The 14,384-nt window shown below is 36.5% G+C and overlaps 1 protein-coding gene across 10 annotated transcripts in view; it reads right to left on the bottom strand.

The window, feature by feature from the left end:
- NAALADL2 (N-acetylated alpha-linked acidic dipeptidase like 2) overlaps positions 1 to 14,384 on the bottom strand; it is a 1,484,638-nt gene that overhangs the window by 348,954 nt on the left and 1,121,300 nt on the right. For all 10 annotated transcript variants that reach the window (XM_069083604.1, XM_069083606.1, XM_069083602.1 and 7 more), the window contains one exon: positions 10,180 to 10,299. In XM_069083604.1, coding sequence (XP_068939705.1) covers positions 10,180 to 10,299 — 120 coding nt within the window. The remainder of the gene's footprint in view (positions 1 to 10,179; positions 10,300 to 14,384) is intronic.

Genomic DNA, 14,384 nt, shown 5'->3' with positions numbered 1-14,384 from the left:
AGCAAGTTACTTAACCCCAATTGCCTAAAAAAAAAAAATACAACTCTGCCATTGGCTTTTGTTGTTGTTCAGCTGTTCAGTCCCATCTGACCCTTCATGATTCCATGGACCATATCACACCAGACTCTTCTATCTTATACTATCTCTCAAAGTCTGTCCATGATGTTAATTATCCCTCGCATCCTATGTTATCCCCTTCTCCTTTGTCTTCAGTCTTTCCCAACATCAGGGTCTTTTCCAATGAGCCCCATCTTCTCATTATGTGGCCAAAGTACTAAAGTTTCAGCTTCAGTATTTGACCTTCCAGTGAATAATCTGAATTAATTTCTTTCAGCATTGATTGATATAATCTCCTTGCTGCCCAAAAGACTCTACCATTTGGACAGCTAAATCAAGTATCTTTTTTTTTTGCTTTTTGGAGGGGGGAAGGTAGTGCAATAAGGGCTAAGTGACTTGTCCAAGGTCACATGGCTAGTAAGTGTTAAGTGTCTGAAGTCAGATTTGTACTCAGGTCCTCCTGACTCCAGGGCCTTTACTCACTGAGCCACCTAGCCACCCCCTAAATCAAATATCTTAGTGAATGCTCAGTTGAAAATATTAATAGTGGGGCAGCTAGGTGGCTCAGGGAGTAGAACACTGGCCTTGGGGTCAGGAGGACCTGAGTTCAAATCAAGCCTCAGACACTTAACACCAAAACTACCCGTGTGGCCTTGGGCAAGTCACTTAACTCCAAATGCCCTCCAAAAAGCAAAAAAAAAAAAAGAATTTAACTATATTTTGGGGGCATCTAGGTGGCACAGTGAATAGAGCACCCACCCTGGAGTCAGGAGGACATGAATTCAGATCTGCCCTCAGGCACTTAACACAAAAAAAACTAGCCGTGTGACCTTGGGCAAGTCACTTAACCCCAACTGCCTTCTAAAAAAATATTAATAGTAATTAACATTTGTATAGTACTTTAAGGATTATGAAACCCTTTATTAACAATAACCTTGATTTAAAACAATTTTGTGAGGTAGACCAACTAGTCAACAAGTATTTATTAAGTTATTATGATGTGCCACTGTGCTAAGGACTGAGGATACAAAGAAAGGTGACAAAAGTCTTTACTCTCAAGAAGCTTACATTTTAATGGGAGAAAAAGATATTCAAATAACTGTATATGCAGGAGGGATATAAATAAAATAACAAAATTTATATAAAATATTAGCAAAAATATAAAATATTCTATTAGCAAAAATATGACAACATAGTAAAAGAAATTACACACTCTGATCCAGTTTCATTTACATTAACTTTTGCATTCAGTTGGTTCAATATAAGAACTCTAAGTATAATAAACCATATTAATAATAAAAATAAAATTCTAAGACTAATTTGCTTTAAGAACACTAGAAAAGCATAGGGGACAAATGTACCTTTCCTTAATATGTTAAGGAGTATGTAAAAACAAGAGTCAAAGTTTTAGGTAATGGAAAAAGTATAGTGGCCTTTTCTTTTCTTTTGCTTTTTTTTTTGCTTTTTTTTTTTGGAGGGCATTTGGGGTTAAGTGACTTGCCCAAGGTTACATGGCTAGTTTTTTTTGTGTGGGTGTTAAGTGTCTGAGGCCAAAACTGAACTTGGGTCCTCCTGACTCTGGGGCTGGAGCTTTACTCACTGTACCATTTAGCTGCCCCCTCTAGTGGCCTTTTCAATGAGATCAGTTATAAGGCAAGTATGTCCAGTATCACTGCACTATTATTTAATAAAGTATTAGAAATGCTAGAAGAAAATGTGAACTATCTCGCAGGAAAACAACTGACCTGGAAAACAGATCAAGGAGAGACAATTAAAGAATTATTGAAATTATTGGCAATGATTGGAGAAGGAGACCAGACATTCTATTTCAAGAAATTATCAAGGAAAATTTCCCTTATATCTTAGATACAGAGAATAAAATAGAAATTGAAAGAATCCATGATTCATCTCCTGAAAGAGATCCTAAAATGAAAGTTCCCAAAAATATCTTAGTCAAATTCCAGAGCTCCCAGGTAAAAGAGAAAATACTTCACACAAAGAGAAAGAAACAATTTATATATTGTGGAGTCATAGCGAGGATCACACAACATTTAGTGGCTATCATGTTAAAGGAGCAGAGGGCTTGGAATATGATATTCTGGAAGGCGAAAGAGCTGTGATCAAAACCAAGAATAACCAATCTATGAAAACCAAGTGTAATCCTTTAAAGAAAAAATAATAGATATTTAATGTAAGGACTTTTAAGCATTTCTGATGAAAAGAAGAGAAATATAGCTAAATTTAAAAAAAAATTGACATTCAAACAGAAGACTCAAGAGAAGCATGGAAAGATAAATATGAGAGAGTATTCATAAGGTTCTCAATCAAGTTCAACTGTTTGCATTCCTATATGGGAAAAGTGTATAGGTAGTTCCTAAAAACATCATTATTAGGACAGATAAAAAGGATTTATAAAGAGTGCATAGATGTGAGTCAATTTAAATTGTAATGATGTCCCAAAAAATGAAGGGGTGTAAAAGAAGAATGCAGTGGGAGAAGTGGAAAGGGAAAGGTAGAATGGAGAAAATTTTCTCATGTAAAAGAGGTATGCAAGGAAGAGTTTTTAGAGAAAATGGGGCGGGGCAATGCTTGGACCTCACTGTCATCAGATTGTTTCAAAGAGGGAAGGATATATGTACACGGTCAGTTGTGTAAACAAATGTAATTTATCCAATTGGGAAACAGGAAGGGAATAAGAAAAGAGAAAGAGTGATGATAAAAAAGGAGTAAAGATTAAGTGAGGCAGTGGTTAGAAGTAAAATCAATTTTTGAGGAGGGACAGAATAAAAAAAAGAGAGAGAAATGGAAAAAAAAAAAGGAGAAAATAGAATGGAGGGAAATATTGTGAATGGAATGAGCTCAAGCATAAAATGGAAGCAGACAGCAGAATGGATTGAACCAGAATCCAACAATATGTTGACACACTTGAAACAAAAAGATATGCAGAAAGAAAGAAAGAGAGAGAGAGAGAGATAGAGAGAGGGAGACAGAGGGAGAGAGAGAGACAGATAGAATAAAAGACTGGAGCAGAATCTAATATCCTTTAATTGAAAAAAAAAAAAAAAGCCAGGGACAGGGATCGTGATCTTGGACAAAAAAAGGCAAAAATGGACAATAAAAAAGAATAATCAGGGAAACTATATTTTTCTAAAGATGCCATAAACAATGAAGTGATATTAAAAAAAATTTACAGCGATTTTTTCTGATAAAGGCCTCATTTCTCAAATATATACTAAATGTAGAACTGAGTCAAATTTATAAAAAAAAGAGCCATTCCCCAATTGATAAGTGATTAAAGGATATAAACAGGCAGTTTTCAGAAGAAGAAATCAAAGTTGTCTACAGTAATCTGGAAAAATAATTTTTTAAAAAATTGATTAGAGAAAAGGAAATTAAAATACCTCTGAGACAACATCTCATACCTATCAGAAATGACAAATGCTGGAGGGGATAAGGAAAAAATAAACACATTAATGAACTGTTGTTGAAGTAGTAAACTTGTCCAATCATTCTGGAGAACAATTTGGAACTATGTCCAAAGGACTGTAAAACTACATATCCTTTCACCCAGTAATACCACCACTATGTCTGTATCCCAAAGACATAAAAGAAAAAAAGAAAAAGACCTATGTATAAAAATATTTACAGTAGCTCTTCTTGTGGTGACAAAGAATTAGAAATTGAGGAGATGCTCATAAATTGGGAAATGATTGAACAAGTTGTGATTTATTATTGTGACATAATACTACTGTTTTATGATAAATGATGAGGAGGTGGTTTCAGAAAAAAAATGTGGCAAGATCTATATGAACTGATGCAAACTAAAGTGAAAAGAAAAGGGAGATCATTTTACAAAGGAACAATGAAGTTATAATGATCATCAGCTGTTTAAAATTTTACTACTCTGATCAATACAGTGATCCAAGACAATTCCAAAGGACTCATGAACAAAAAAAAAGCTATCTACCTCCCGAGAGAGAACTAATGAACTCTGAGTGCAAACTGAAGCATAATTTTCTCACTTTTTTCTTGTTTTTGAAATATGGCTAATATACAAATATGTTCTGCATGATTTCACACATATAATTAATATCATATTTCTTGGCTTCTCAGTAGGCTTGTGAGGGTGTGGGAGGGAAAAAGAGAATTTGCAACTCAAAATTTATAAATAAAAGAATGTTTAAAATAAATAATTTTTCCTTTTTTTTAAAAAAAGAAAACAAAGCCATCAGATTGGGGTAGGCAAAAAATGGAAAATGGCAAATGTTGGAAAGAATCAGGGAAAACTGGCACACTAATACATTGCTGATGAAGCTATGCATTAATCTAGCTATTTTGGAAAGCAATTTAGTACTATGTCTCCAAAGTTGCTAATCTCTGTTTACTCTTTGAATTAGCTATACCACAAGTCTTATACCCTAAAGAAACCAAAGAAAGTGAAAAAGGACTCATGTTCACAAAAAAATATTTATAGCAGTTCTTTATATAATGGTGAAGAAATAGCAGCCAAAGGCACACCCATCAATTGGGAATTGCAAAACAAACTACAGTCTATGAATGCAATGGAATATCACTGTACTAAAGAAATAACGAAGAACAGTTCTTGAGAAACCTGGGAAGACTTAGATGAATTATTGAAGAATGAAATAAACAGACCCAGGAGAATAATTCATACAGTAATAATATCAATATAAAGACAAATAACCTTGTAATACATTCACAACTCTGCTCAAGGTAATGACTGACCAAGATTCCAGAAGAGTACTGATAAACCAAGCTAACCATCTCCTGACTCAGGATGCAGAATAAAACATGCATTTTCCAACAGGATCGCCACTAGAATTCATTTTCGTTAGCTACAAATATTTGTCAAAAGGGTTTATGTGTTTTACTTTCTAAATTGGGAGGAGGTGGTAGAACTTAGAAAGGGTATAAGGCATGCTTACCCCCCAAAAAAGAGCAAAATAAAGGAAAAGAAAATCACTGAAGTATTTAAATACATAGAAGTTAACAGAATGAACACCAGCAATAATCACAGACAGGAACAGTTTTAAGTTATTGTTGAAATTACAAGATTTTTTATAATAAAGTTGTATATAACAGAAATTTGCAGTTTCATCTTCTTTTTCTCTTTCACAGTGTATATTGAAATGCTAATTTGTTTACTATTTGTTAAGTTTAGAATAAAAAAGATAAGGAAGGAAGGAAACAAGGAAGGAAAGAAGGAAGGAAAAAAGGAAGGGAAGGAAAAAAGAAAAAGAGGGAAGAACAGAGGAAGTGGAGAAAGAAAGGCAACATCTGTCTGCCATCTCCTCCCACCCCGATAGTTTTAGGTGACTGGGATCAGGGGCTGTTTCTTAAACTTTGTTTTCTGCTTGTCTTCCCCAGAACACTACAGGTACACGAAAAATGTATACTGATAGACCACATACTATTGATTGTTTGAAATACTTTTCAGTGAAATGATCTGCAGGTGCCCCTGTCTGATCCAATGCTAAGTGGAACAGTTTCTATGAATAGATGCAGTTATCTGATTGAGCTTCATGTACTTTGATGTATAGCTTTGGTTTTTCAGTGAGGCAGGGCACTGGACGGCAACATCTATTGGATGAAACATGATCAGTCAACCATGACAATGCAGAATGAGTAGCTTTCTCAGATAATTCATTTCTGAACCATTTCTTCTCCTTAAGGGCTGATGAAAATAGGTGGGCTCTAATGGTAGGACGACACTTGCTAGCTTCCAGTGAGACCTGAGGGTGCCCCCTTCCTCCTTCCATGTAGGTTTTTGCAGATGGGGATATGGAGGCTTGTTTAAAAAGTACTAACTAATGTGGGGTAGACTCCACAAATTAACAGCTTGGGGGATCTGGTAAGGAAATATCACTGTCTTTGTGTTCTTTAAAAATTTTGTAAATGTATTTGTGGCTCAGTTGGGAGGTGAAATAAGATGGTGAGTTCTGGCTTCCAGAAGAGATTGGAAGGGCATGTTCTTGTGGGGACGCTTTTTGTGTAGGAGAATGGACTATGGCCACCAAAGTCCATCCCAACTCTGTCTCTCCACAGAACACTCCAGATACTTCGATTTTCATCATCACCATCAGTGACACATATGTTTTTAAAGTTTATAGAATTGTTAGCTTTTATTATCTCAATGGAGCACCATAGAAGCCCTGTGAAGTATTTCCTCATTTGCATATGTGGAAAATGAGACTCAGAGAGGGTAGGTGAATTTTTCCCATGGTCACCCAGGTAATAAGTGAAGGATAGGATCTGAAACAAGATCTCTCTCTGACTTGTGGCCAAGAACCATATTTTTGTATTTTCTATAAGTAATCATTTCTGAACTTCACATTTAGGGGAGGATGATCCAGGCTAGTATACTCCTTCTTCTTACATAGCCCAGGCACCATCTTATACATAAAGTCTTTATTGATCACAACTACCAGTGCTCCCCTGCTCAAATTACCCCACCACTCATGAACATGGGCATTTGTCTTATTCTCTTCATGTTCTTTTTTGTTTTAGGTGCAATAAATTGGAGACAGCTATGACTTTGAGTGCTTCAAAGGTTTGGAGAGTGAGTCATAGAGTCTAGGAGATAATATTTGCTAAAATCCAGTCAGTGAGGAGCAAGACTCAAAGGAACTATCTTGTCTACCTGAGTGATAGCTGAGTAGCAGACCTATAGAATCATCCATCCGTCAGCCATATGGCATCTGAAAGAGCTTGGAGAGATGAATCTAAGAAGAGGTTGAGTTAAGTTTGAGCCCTTCTCCTCAGAGACCAGGATGGTATAGGGGAGAGCGTGTCCCCAGAGTGGTTGGGGGGGTGGGGGAGGGGAGAATGTCCATACTCTTTTTCTTACTATATCTTACAAATATCCATTTGTAAAAAGTTCATTGGTGTTAATCAGTAATGAAACTGAGGTATTGATCAGTTAATAGGAAACATACTCTGAATAGGGGCTCAAAACAAGAGTATTAAAGAAGAGATACCACCCATTCCTCCCTGCCAAACCCCGTGAGTTTACCCTAGGTTATAACCTAGAAGGGGAGATGTGAACAGTTTTGCTCTGTGAGAAAGAGTTTAGACTAAAGTTTAAAAACTTTAAACTAGTTTAGACTAGTTTAGACTTCCACACAGGTGGGGAACCTGTGGCCTTCAGTCCACATGTGTCAAAAGATCACACCCAAGGACACGATCTTTTGATTGAGGCCAAGTTTTACAGAACAAATTCTTTCATGAGGGGATTTGTTCTTTGAAGTTTGGATTCAGTCAAAGGTCTCCACTTGAAGACTTAGAGGGCCACCTGTGGACTCAAGGTCACAGGTTTTCCCCCTGAAAGGTTCACTACACAATAATATTTTTAATATTCACTCCTTATGGAGTACTGGGCTATCCATCCTGTTGTGACAAAACACTTTTCAAAGTAAAATAGTAACGTGAAATATACTATTATGAAAAGAGATGGTCAGTATCAAACTCTTAAAAGGACATTTATATTAGGATTAACCTATCATTTTCTGGCTGTTAGCAAACCTGAGCATAATATTAATGGTACTTGTAGAGGGATCAGTCTTTATTTTAAACCAAATAACAGAGAAATCCCATACAAGCAGAAACATGAATCAAGACAAACCATATCAATCAATGAGAAAGTTGCATCAAATTCTTGTTTCTCTGGAAATACATTTGGCCTGGCCAGAGAGTTTTGGCATTGCTGTGCAGAGACAATTTACAATATTCCTATAATGTGTCATAAACAGTACCACTTTTGTGTCATTTGAATACATCCACACACACGTCAGCAGGATTCTGTTTCCTTTAGATTTTCTTGACCTTTGTTTTGCATAAATATATTTATAGGTTCTATAAAAAAGTGTTGATTTCTGAATTTAACATTTTATTTTTTGTATTCACTGAGTAAATTAGCTTTAAATAATTATTTACATCTTACCAGACCATTTTATAGGCGTTAGGCAGAGATATCAGTGATCTCTGGTCTTGGGAAAATTGGAGCAACTCATTGTTTATTTGTTTTTCTGACAATATCACACTCCTCAAATCTACACAGCACACGTTTATGTTCTGCATTAATACAAATCAAAACTGATTTGAACTTTAGAATACTGTGACACTCCTTGAGATAAATAGAGACACTCTAGTATCCCCTTAAACCAGGGCTTGGAATCAGAGAAATGGCTGTCTCTCTCAATATTAATACTCAACTCAGTTTGTGGATTGTATCTTTTGCCTTTTCTATTAGAAAAAGAAATATTTTCATTTCATTTACAAATATAAACTGAAACCTTGACATGAGATTATACACAAGCCATCATACATCCCCCTCCACCCACTAAAAGTCATTAAGGTGGTCATATTTCTAGGTAAAGCCTATAAGCTAAGAATATGGCACAATTTAATGAATTAATTGCTTACTCTGTGTCAGACACTGTGCTATGTAGGCAAATGAGGAGCACACAAAGAAATGAACGAAAACGCATTCTACTTATGGGTGGTGAGAACACACCATGTACAAAAGCAAATATAATAAAGTTAATTGGGAGAAAAAGAAAAGGAAGAACATTAACAACTGGTAGAATCAGGGAAGATTTCATGGGAAGACTGTATTTGATCTGGGCTTTTCAGGAAGGCAAGGATTAGGAGAGGTTGAGATGAGGAAGGATTGCATTCTAGGCATGGGAGTTCTCTGGGAAGGTACAGACAGCAGATGTAGCTTCGAGTTGGTATGGAGAGAGGAAGATAGTTCAGTTTTGATGCAATAGAGATCTCTTGAAAGAGGAGCAGGATAAATTGATCTGGAAGGGTAGACAGGGGTCAGACTCTAATTGGCCTTGAATGCCAAGATAAGCAACTTATATTTTATCCCAAAGAAAAATGAGGAATAAATGCATGCTGCCATTTTTCGAAAATAATGTTAAGTAGCTTACAAATTCCAAAACACAATTTATTATCCATTTAGTCAGGAATTTTGACAATATCCATCAATGTCTTTTAAAATGATCACAGTTGGAAATGTCCTGATACCTTCAAATTCATTATTTAAGCCCCAGGTATACGAAGCACTTAAATCTTAGTCTTCCATAACTTCTATATTCTAAGTCCTCATCCCCTCTTCATGTTCGCTTACATGCACAGTGAGAACAGTTCCCTAAAAGAATGGCTTTATTTTCCTAAAGCTGGTCTTAGCCTCAGGGGAAGCATCTTCAGCTGACTGCCTCTCCTCATTTGCTTCTAGGAAGGTAAATGAAAGTCAGTGAAATTGACACAGCCCACACAGCAGGAGAAATTAATTTACCAACTTAGAGACATTGGCATAATTTAGGGCATCCATATTGGGGTCTGGCTGGTCTTAAATGTAGACATTTATCCACTTCATCTTTTTAAATGTCTTTTTTATTATATCACACATGCAAACGTTGATGAAAACTATTAAACTAGAAAATATTTTACTAAAGTCATAAAATGTTGGTTTGCATTACATTTCAGGCAAGAATTATGGCTAATCAGAAGCCTGGCTCATTATTTGTTTCATCTCTTGTTTGGTTTCTATATTGTAGCTTTGGTGAATTTTCAAAAGGTCATTCACTACTATGCTTTGGGAGGATTGTGTCCCAGAGTCCCAGAACCCATAACTAGCTCCATTCTGGGAAGGATGATGCCTCCTGTGAAATTGCAATTTAAATGTTAAGTGATAAATAACCTTAAACTCATAAAAAATAATATAAATAAAATATTAACTTCATTAAGACATAAGAGATAGACTTCTCTAAAATAGTCATGAAATGAATAAATTAAAAGATGAAGTAAAAATCTTTCAAGGGAAATCACAAACTATAAAATTTTAGATAGATAACAGGTAATAGTCATTTTCCTCCTTTTTTTCTTCAACATTTTTTTTCTAGCAATGTTTTTGAAATACTTTAAATGTAGAACTGGAATATTTAGTCGAAGGAAATTAACTATTCACTTTCAACACCAAATGTGCAGTGAAAGCATTTTTTCCCTATTTATGTAAAACAGTCTCTGTGCCAGAGGAGAATTATGGGAAAAGGTGAATCCCATATTAAAAAAGTACAATAAAATGTGATCTCTTACCTCTGCTACCAGCTGTTGAAGAGAAGGAGATGCTGTAGGATGCAGACTTGAGTTACCCCTTATAGGGTTATGAAGGCTGACATAAGCCACAACATTTTTCTGAAGCACTTTCTTGAAATCCTGCAACCAAAACAAGTATCCATTTTTAACACAGACAATGATCACTGAATCCAGTTTTCTTTCTGAAGTTTTGGTTGGAGACCAAATGTATTTTGGTTTATACCCTTTTTTCTACTTAGGATCATAGGATCCTTGGACATTGCATAGTACAGCCCCTTCATTCCACCTTTGGGGAAACTTAGGGCCACACAGGAGAATTACTTTGCTCAAGGTCACACAAATGGTAACTGACAGGACCAGGATTCAAATGACAGGACCTTTGACTCCAAATCCAGTGCTGGTTATATTTTCTTCTATTTATAACCTATCTTCAAATATCATCTACATAAAACCCATTGAAGCAACCGTCACTTACCTATACTCTTCATTGCAATGAACAAAAGTCTTAATTGTATTACACATGTGTTAAAATAATCCACAAAAAAGGGGAAAAAAACTAGTTCTAAGGCAAAATAAGGTAAATTAGTGGATTAGGGCTCAGGTGATATGAGTTCTGGCATGATATAAATTCGTCACCATCCTAGCCATGAAACCTTTGGCAAGTCATCTCTCTTCTCTATGTTCCAGTTACTTGAATAGATATTGCCTCAAAGTGAGAACTCCCTTATCTATAAAATGAAGGCACTGGATAAAATTCATGATTTTATGATTCTACTACATTCTATGAGGTATGCTTCAACTTGTGCCTAAGAGAATACATTCTATGAAGTAAGTACACTTTGATTTGTGCTTAAGAGAAGCCATATTTCACAAGTAGATATTGTCAGACTGATAATATGCTTGAATCTTTAATCCAAGAATTTAACTTCAGAATGGAAAGGCCAATTTTCTTCGATGATATCATTAGCTTGATTATAATTGAGGTCAAGATGTGATAGGTCCAAACCACTTTAATGATTCCAAAAATATGTTCTTTCCTTTGTAGTAATGGTCTCTTTGTGTAAAGTAGTTCTTTAGATAGAGGAAAAGGTGATAATAGCATTTAATCCTCCCCCCCCATTACTCAAAATGCCTGATAATTTCTATTTTGGGATCTTAACATTCAATGATGCCACAAATCAGATTATTCTAATTACTGGGGGGTACCCTTGCCCCCTAGTGTATGATGGATAGCATTGGAAATAGAGGTTGAAGGACAGATATGCAGAAGTATATGTACTATTAGGGGAAAAAGCATGGAGGAGATATTTTCTTTTATTTTCCAACTCTAATTTTGCACATAAACACCCCCTTAATTTTTAATTTTTAAGTCAAATCTACTAAACTAGATTGATGTTTCATGCTTTAGCTTGTTTCTACAATAATCACTTTTTCTTCTCAAAATCTACTAACTGAAAGCACAATGAACTCTCACCTACTTTAAATAAATAATCATCTTCTGTTATGGAATTTAGGATGATCAAAGCTACCACTGGAATAGGAATTTTTTAGACAATATCAGGCCTTGACCATGCTTCATCTGTATGGACTATTGCAATAGCCTCCTAATTGGTCTTTCCTATCTCTTCTACAATCCATTCTCCACACTGCTGCCAAAACTAAATTCAGAAGGCACTTATTAAGTACCTATTATGTTTGGGGCCTTATGCTAGGAATTGAGCTAAGATCAATGGACTAATCACATAGTATGATGATGGTAACATACTTCCCTGAGTAAGGAAGATAAACTTATCAGGGATTTCTCAGCTACATTTACTAATGAGGAAGAAAGTAATTCTAGTGAAGATATTGTGTAATGAGATTTCTACTCTAGAACATAGACATAAATTTAGTCAACTCATTGATATCTGAACTACTCTAAATCTTGCTTTCAGGCTTACTGACCATTAGTACCTAATCTGCTTAATTATAGCTTTGAGTTTCAAGGGATTTCAGTGGAAACAGAATTAAATAGTAGGATATGACAAATAAACACAGTTTTATGGCTTCCTTTGCTCCAGAGATGATGGATGATCAGAGAAACCAAACTAGGCTGGGGAGGTGGAGTGCAGAATTAAAAAAACTAACAAATAAGATCTATCCCCAGCACGAAGTGCTTTTGATGTAGGAATTTAATAGGGAACAGAGAAAAGAAAATAGACGACTTCCTAAATCACTATAACTTGGTTATTCTGATGAATGACAGCTGAAACTATAAACATACTATGAGATGATTCTCTAAGATCCCAAATGTAGACTGAAGTTTACTATGCATTGGATTGAGAGATAAATAGAAACATGGTAAATACTATATGTATTAGTCTTCAAATATTTAGCTATCTAACTCTTGAACACTTACTAGCTCGGTGACCCTGGGCAAGTCACTTAACCCTGTTTGCCTCAGTTTCCTCATCTGTAAAAGGAGCTGGAGAAGGAAATGGAAGACCACTCTAGTATCTTTGCCAAGAAAACCCCAAATCAAGTCACAAAGAGTCAGACATGACTCAACAAACAGCAGACAACATTTAGATAATCTATCATTAGAAGACATCAGATGGAAACAGAAGGGGCTTTAGTGGTCATTTAGTCTAATCTTTTCATTTTACATGTGAGGAGATCAAGGACATAGTTGGGGGTTTGGGACAGAACACTGAGTCAAGAGTCAGATTCTCTGTCTAGCCCTGGTTCTGCTTCTAATATGCCACAGAAGGTTGATCAAGTTGTTATTTCTGAGTCTCATTTCCCTCATTCTATTCCACCACAATTTATTAAGGGACTACTCAGTGCAAGGTATCCATGATATAGTGAATAAAGACCTGGGTTCAAATCCTGCCTCTCACACACTAGTGGTGTAACACTGGTCAGATCTCTTTACCTCTCAGTGCCCTGAGTAACTCTCTCAGACTATAAGGGGAAGAACAGATGATGATCTGCCTGCACAGATGAACCTTCTTCACCAGGAGTTTCCTATGCCAGTGAAATGATACATCGAGTCCAAAAAAAAGAAGGGACAGGCACTAGGTAAGTGAAAATGAAAAACGACCTATTCCCTGTGCTCAAGTAGGCGTCTTCTACAAGGAAGACTTCTTGGAGAAGGCGGCATCTCAACAGTCCTTTAGGGGGGAGAAGGATTTCAACAGATGAAGATTTGGAAGGAATGCATTCCAGGCATGGAAAAAAAAATGCATGTATAAATGAATGGAGGTGGGAAAGAGGAGAATAAGAATGAGGAATAGTGTAATTAGGGGATACCTGAGAGCATGTGAAAGGCAGTGTGGCGTGCAGAGCTGATCTCAGAGTGAGAAAGATCCTCCTTCAAACCCTGCTTCTGGAAGATACTGGCTATGTGACCTCTGACTGTCAGGGAACTTTCTAAAATCATATGGGGCTGATCTTCACTGGTTGAGAGGGTTTCCTCATCCAGCAGGTCCCAAACAAATGAAATAAGAGGTCCTGTCTTCTCTCCATCCTGAAATTTCAATAATAAGGTAATTTTAGGTTTTCTAGCAGAGGAACTTCAACGATGGGCCTGGTGGTTATTCTGCCCCACAAACAGCAAAGAAGTTTTGAATGTTCTTTAAGGGGGAGTGCCATGGTCAGATCTCTACATCAGAAAGCAGATTTTTGTCAGCCATGGGAAGTAGCCTAATATGTTCCAGGCAATTCATTCAGTACTTTGCATATTATCTCATTTGATGTGCTCACAAGAACTCTGAGAGGCAGGGTCTTTTATAAGCCCCATTTTACAGGGGAAAAAACTGAAGCAGGCAGAGGTTAAGTGACTTGCTTGGGATCACACAAGTATATGTTCCTGAAGCTGGGTTTGAATTTAGGTATTCCTGAGTCCAGCCCCAGTGCTCTGTTCATTGTATCACCCAAGTGCTTAATAAATGGTAGTTGACTGATGGACAGACTGGATGTAGATTCCCTATGGTAGTGGGTTTGACATGACCAGCTCCTTCTTCATTGGTCCTGTTACATTCCAAGGAAGGCACCCACTTCTAGGATGACTCTGTCCTGAAGAATCTCATCCATCTGCTGATCCAGACTTGGCTATGTTCTTCATGAGTGAGAGCTGTGAGAGCAGGGTCACCAGCTTCCACCTCTTTTCCTTTCTTATGAGCTGCTAAGAACATCTACAGTGATTGGACCTGGCTTGGGTCTGT

This window comes from Petaurus breviceps, unplaced genomic scaffold, assembly GCF_028583685.1.
Source record: "Petaurus breviceps papuanus isolate PSGF00001 unplaced genomic scaffold, PetGlider_PUasm1.0 173, whole genome shotgun sequence".
NCBI classification, from domain to species: domain Eukaryota; kingdom Metazoa; phylum Chordata; class Mammalia; order Diprotodontia; family Petauridae; genus Petaurus; species Petaurus breviceps.
This window is presented reverse-complemented; position numbering and strand designations above follow the sequence as displayed.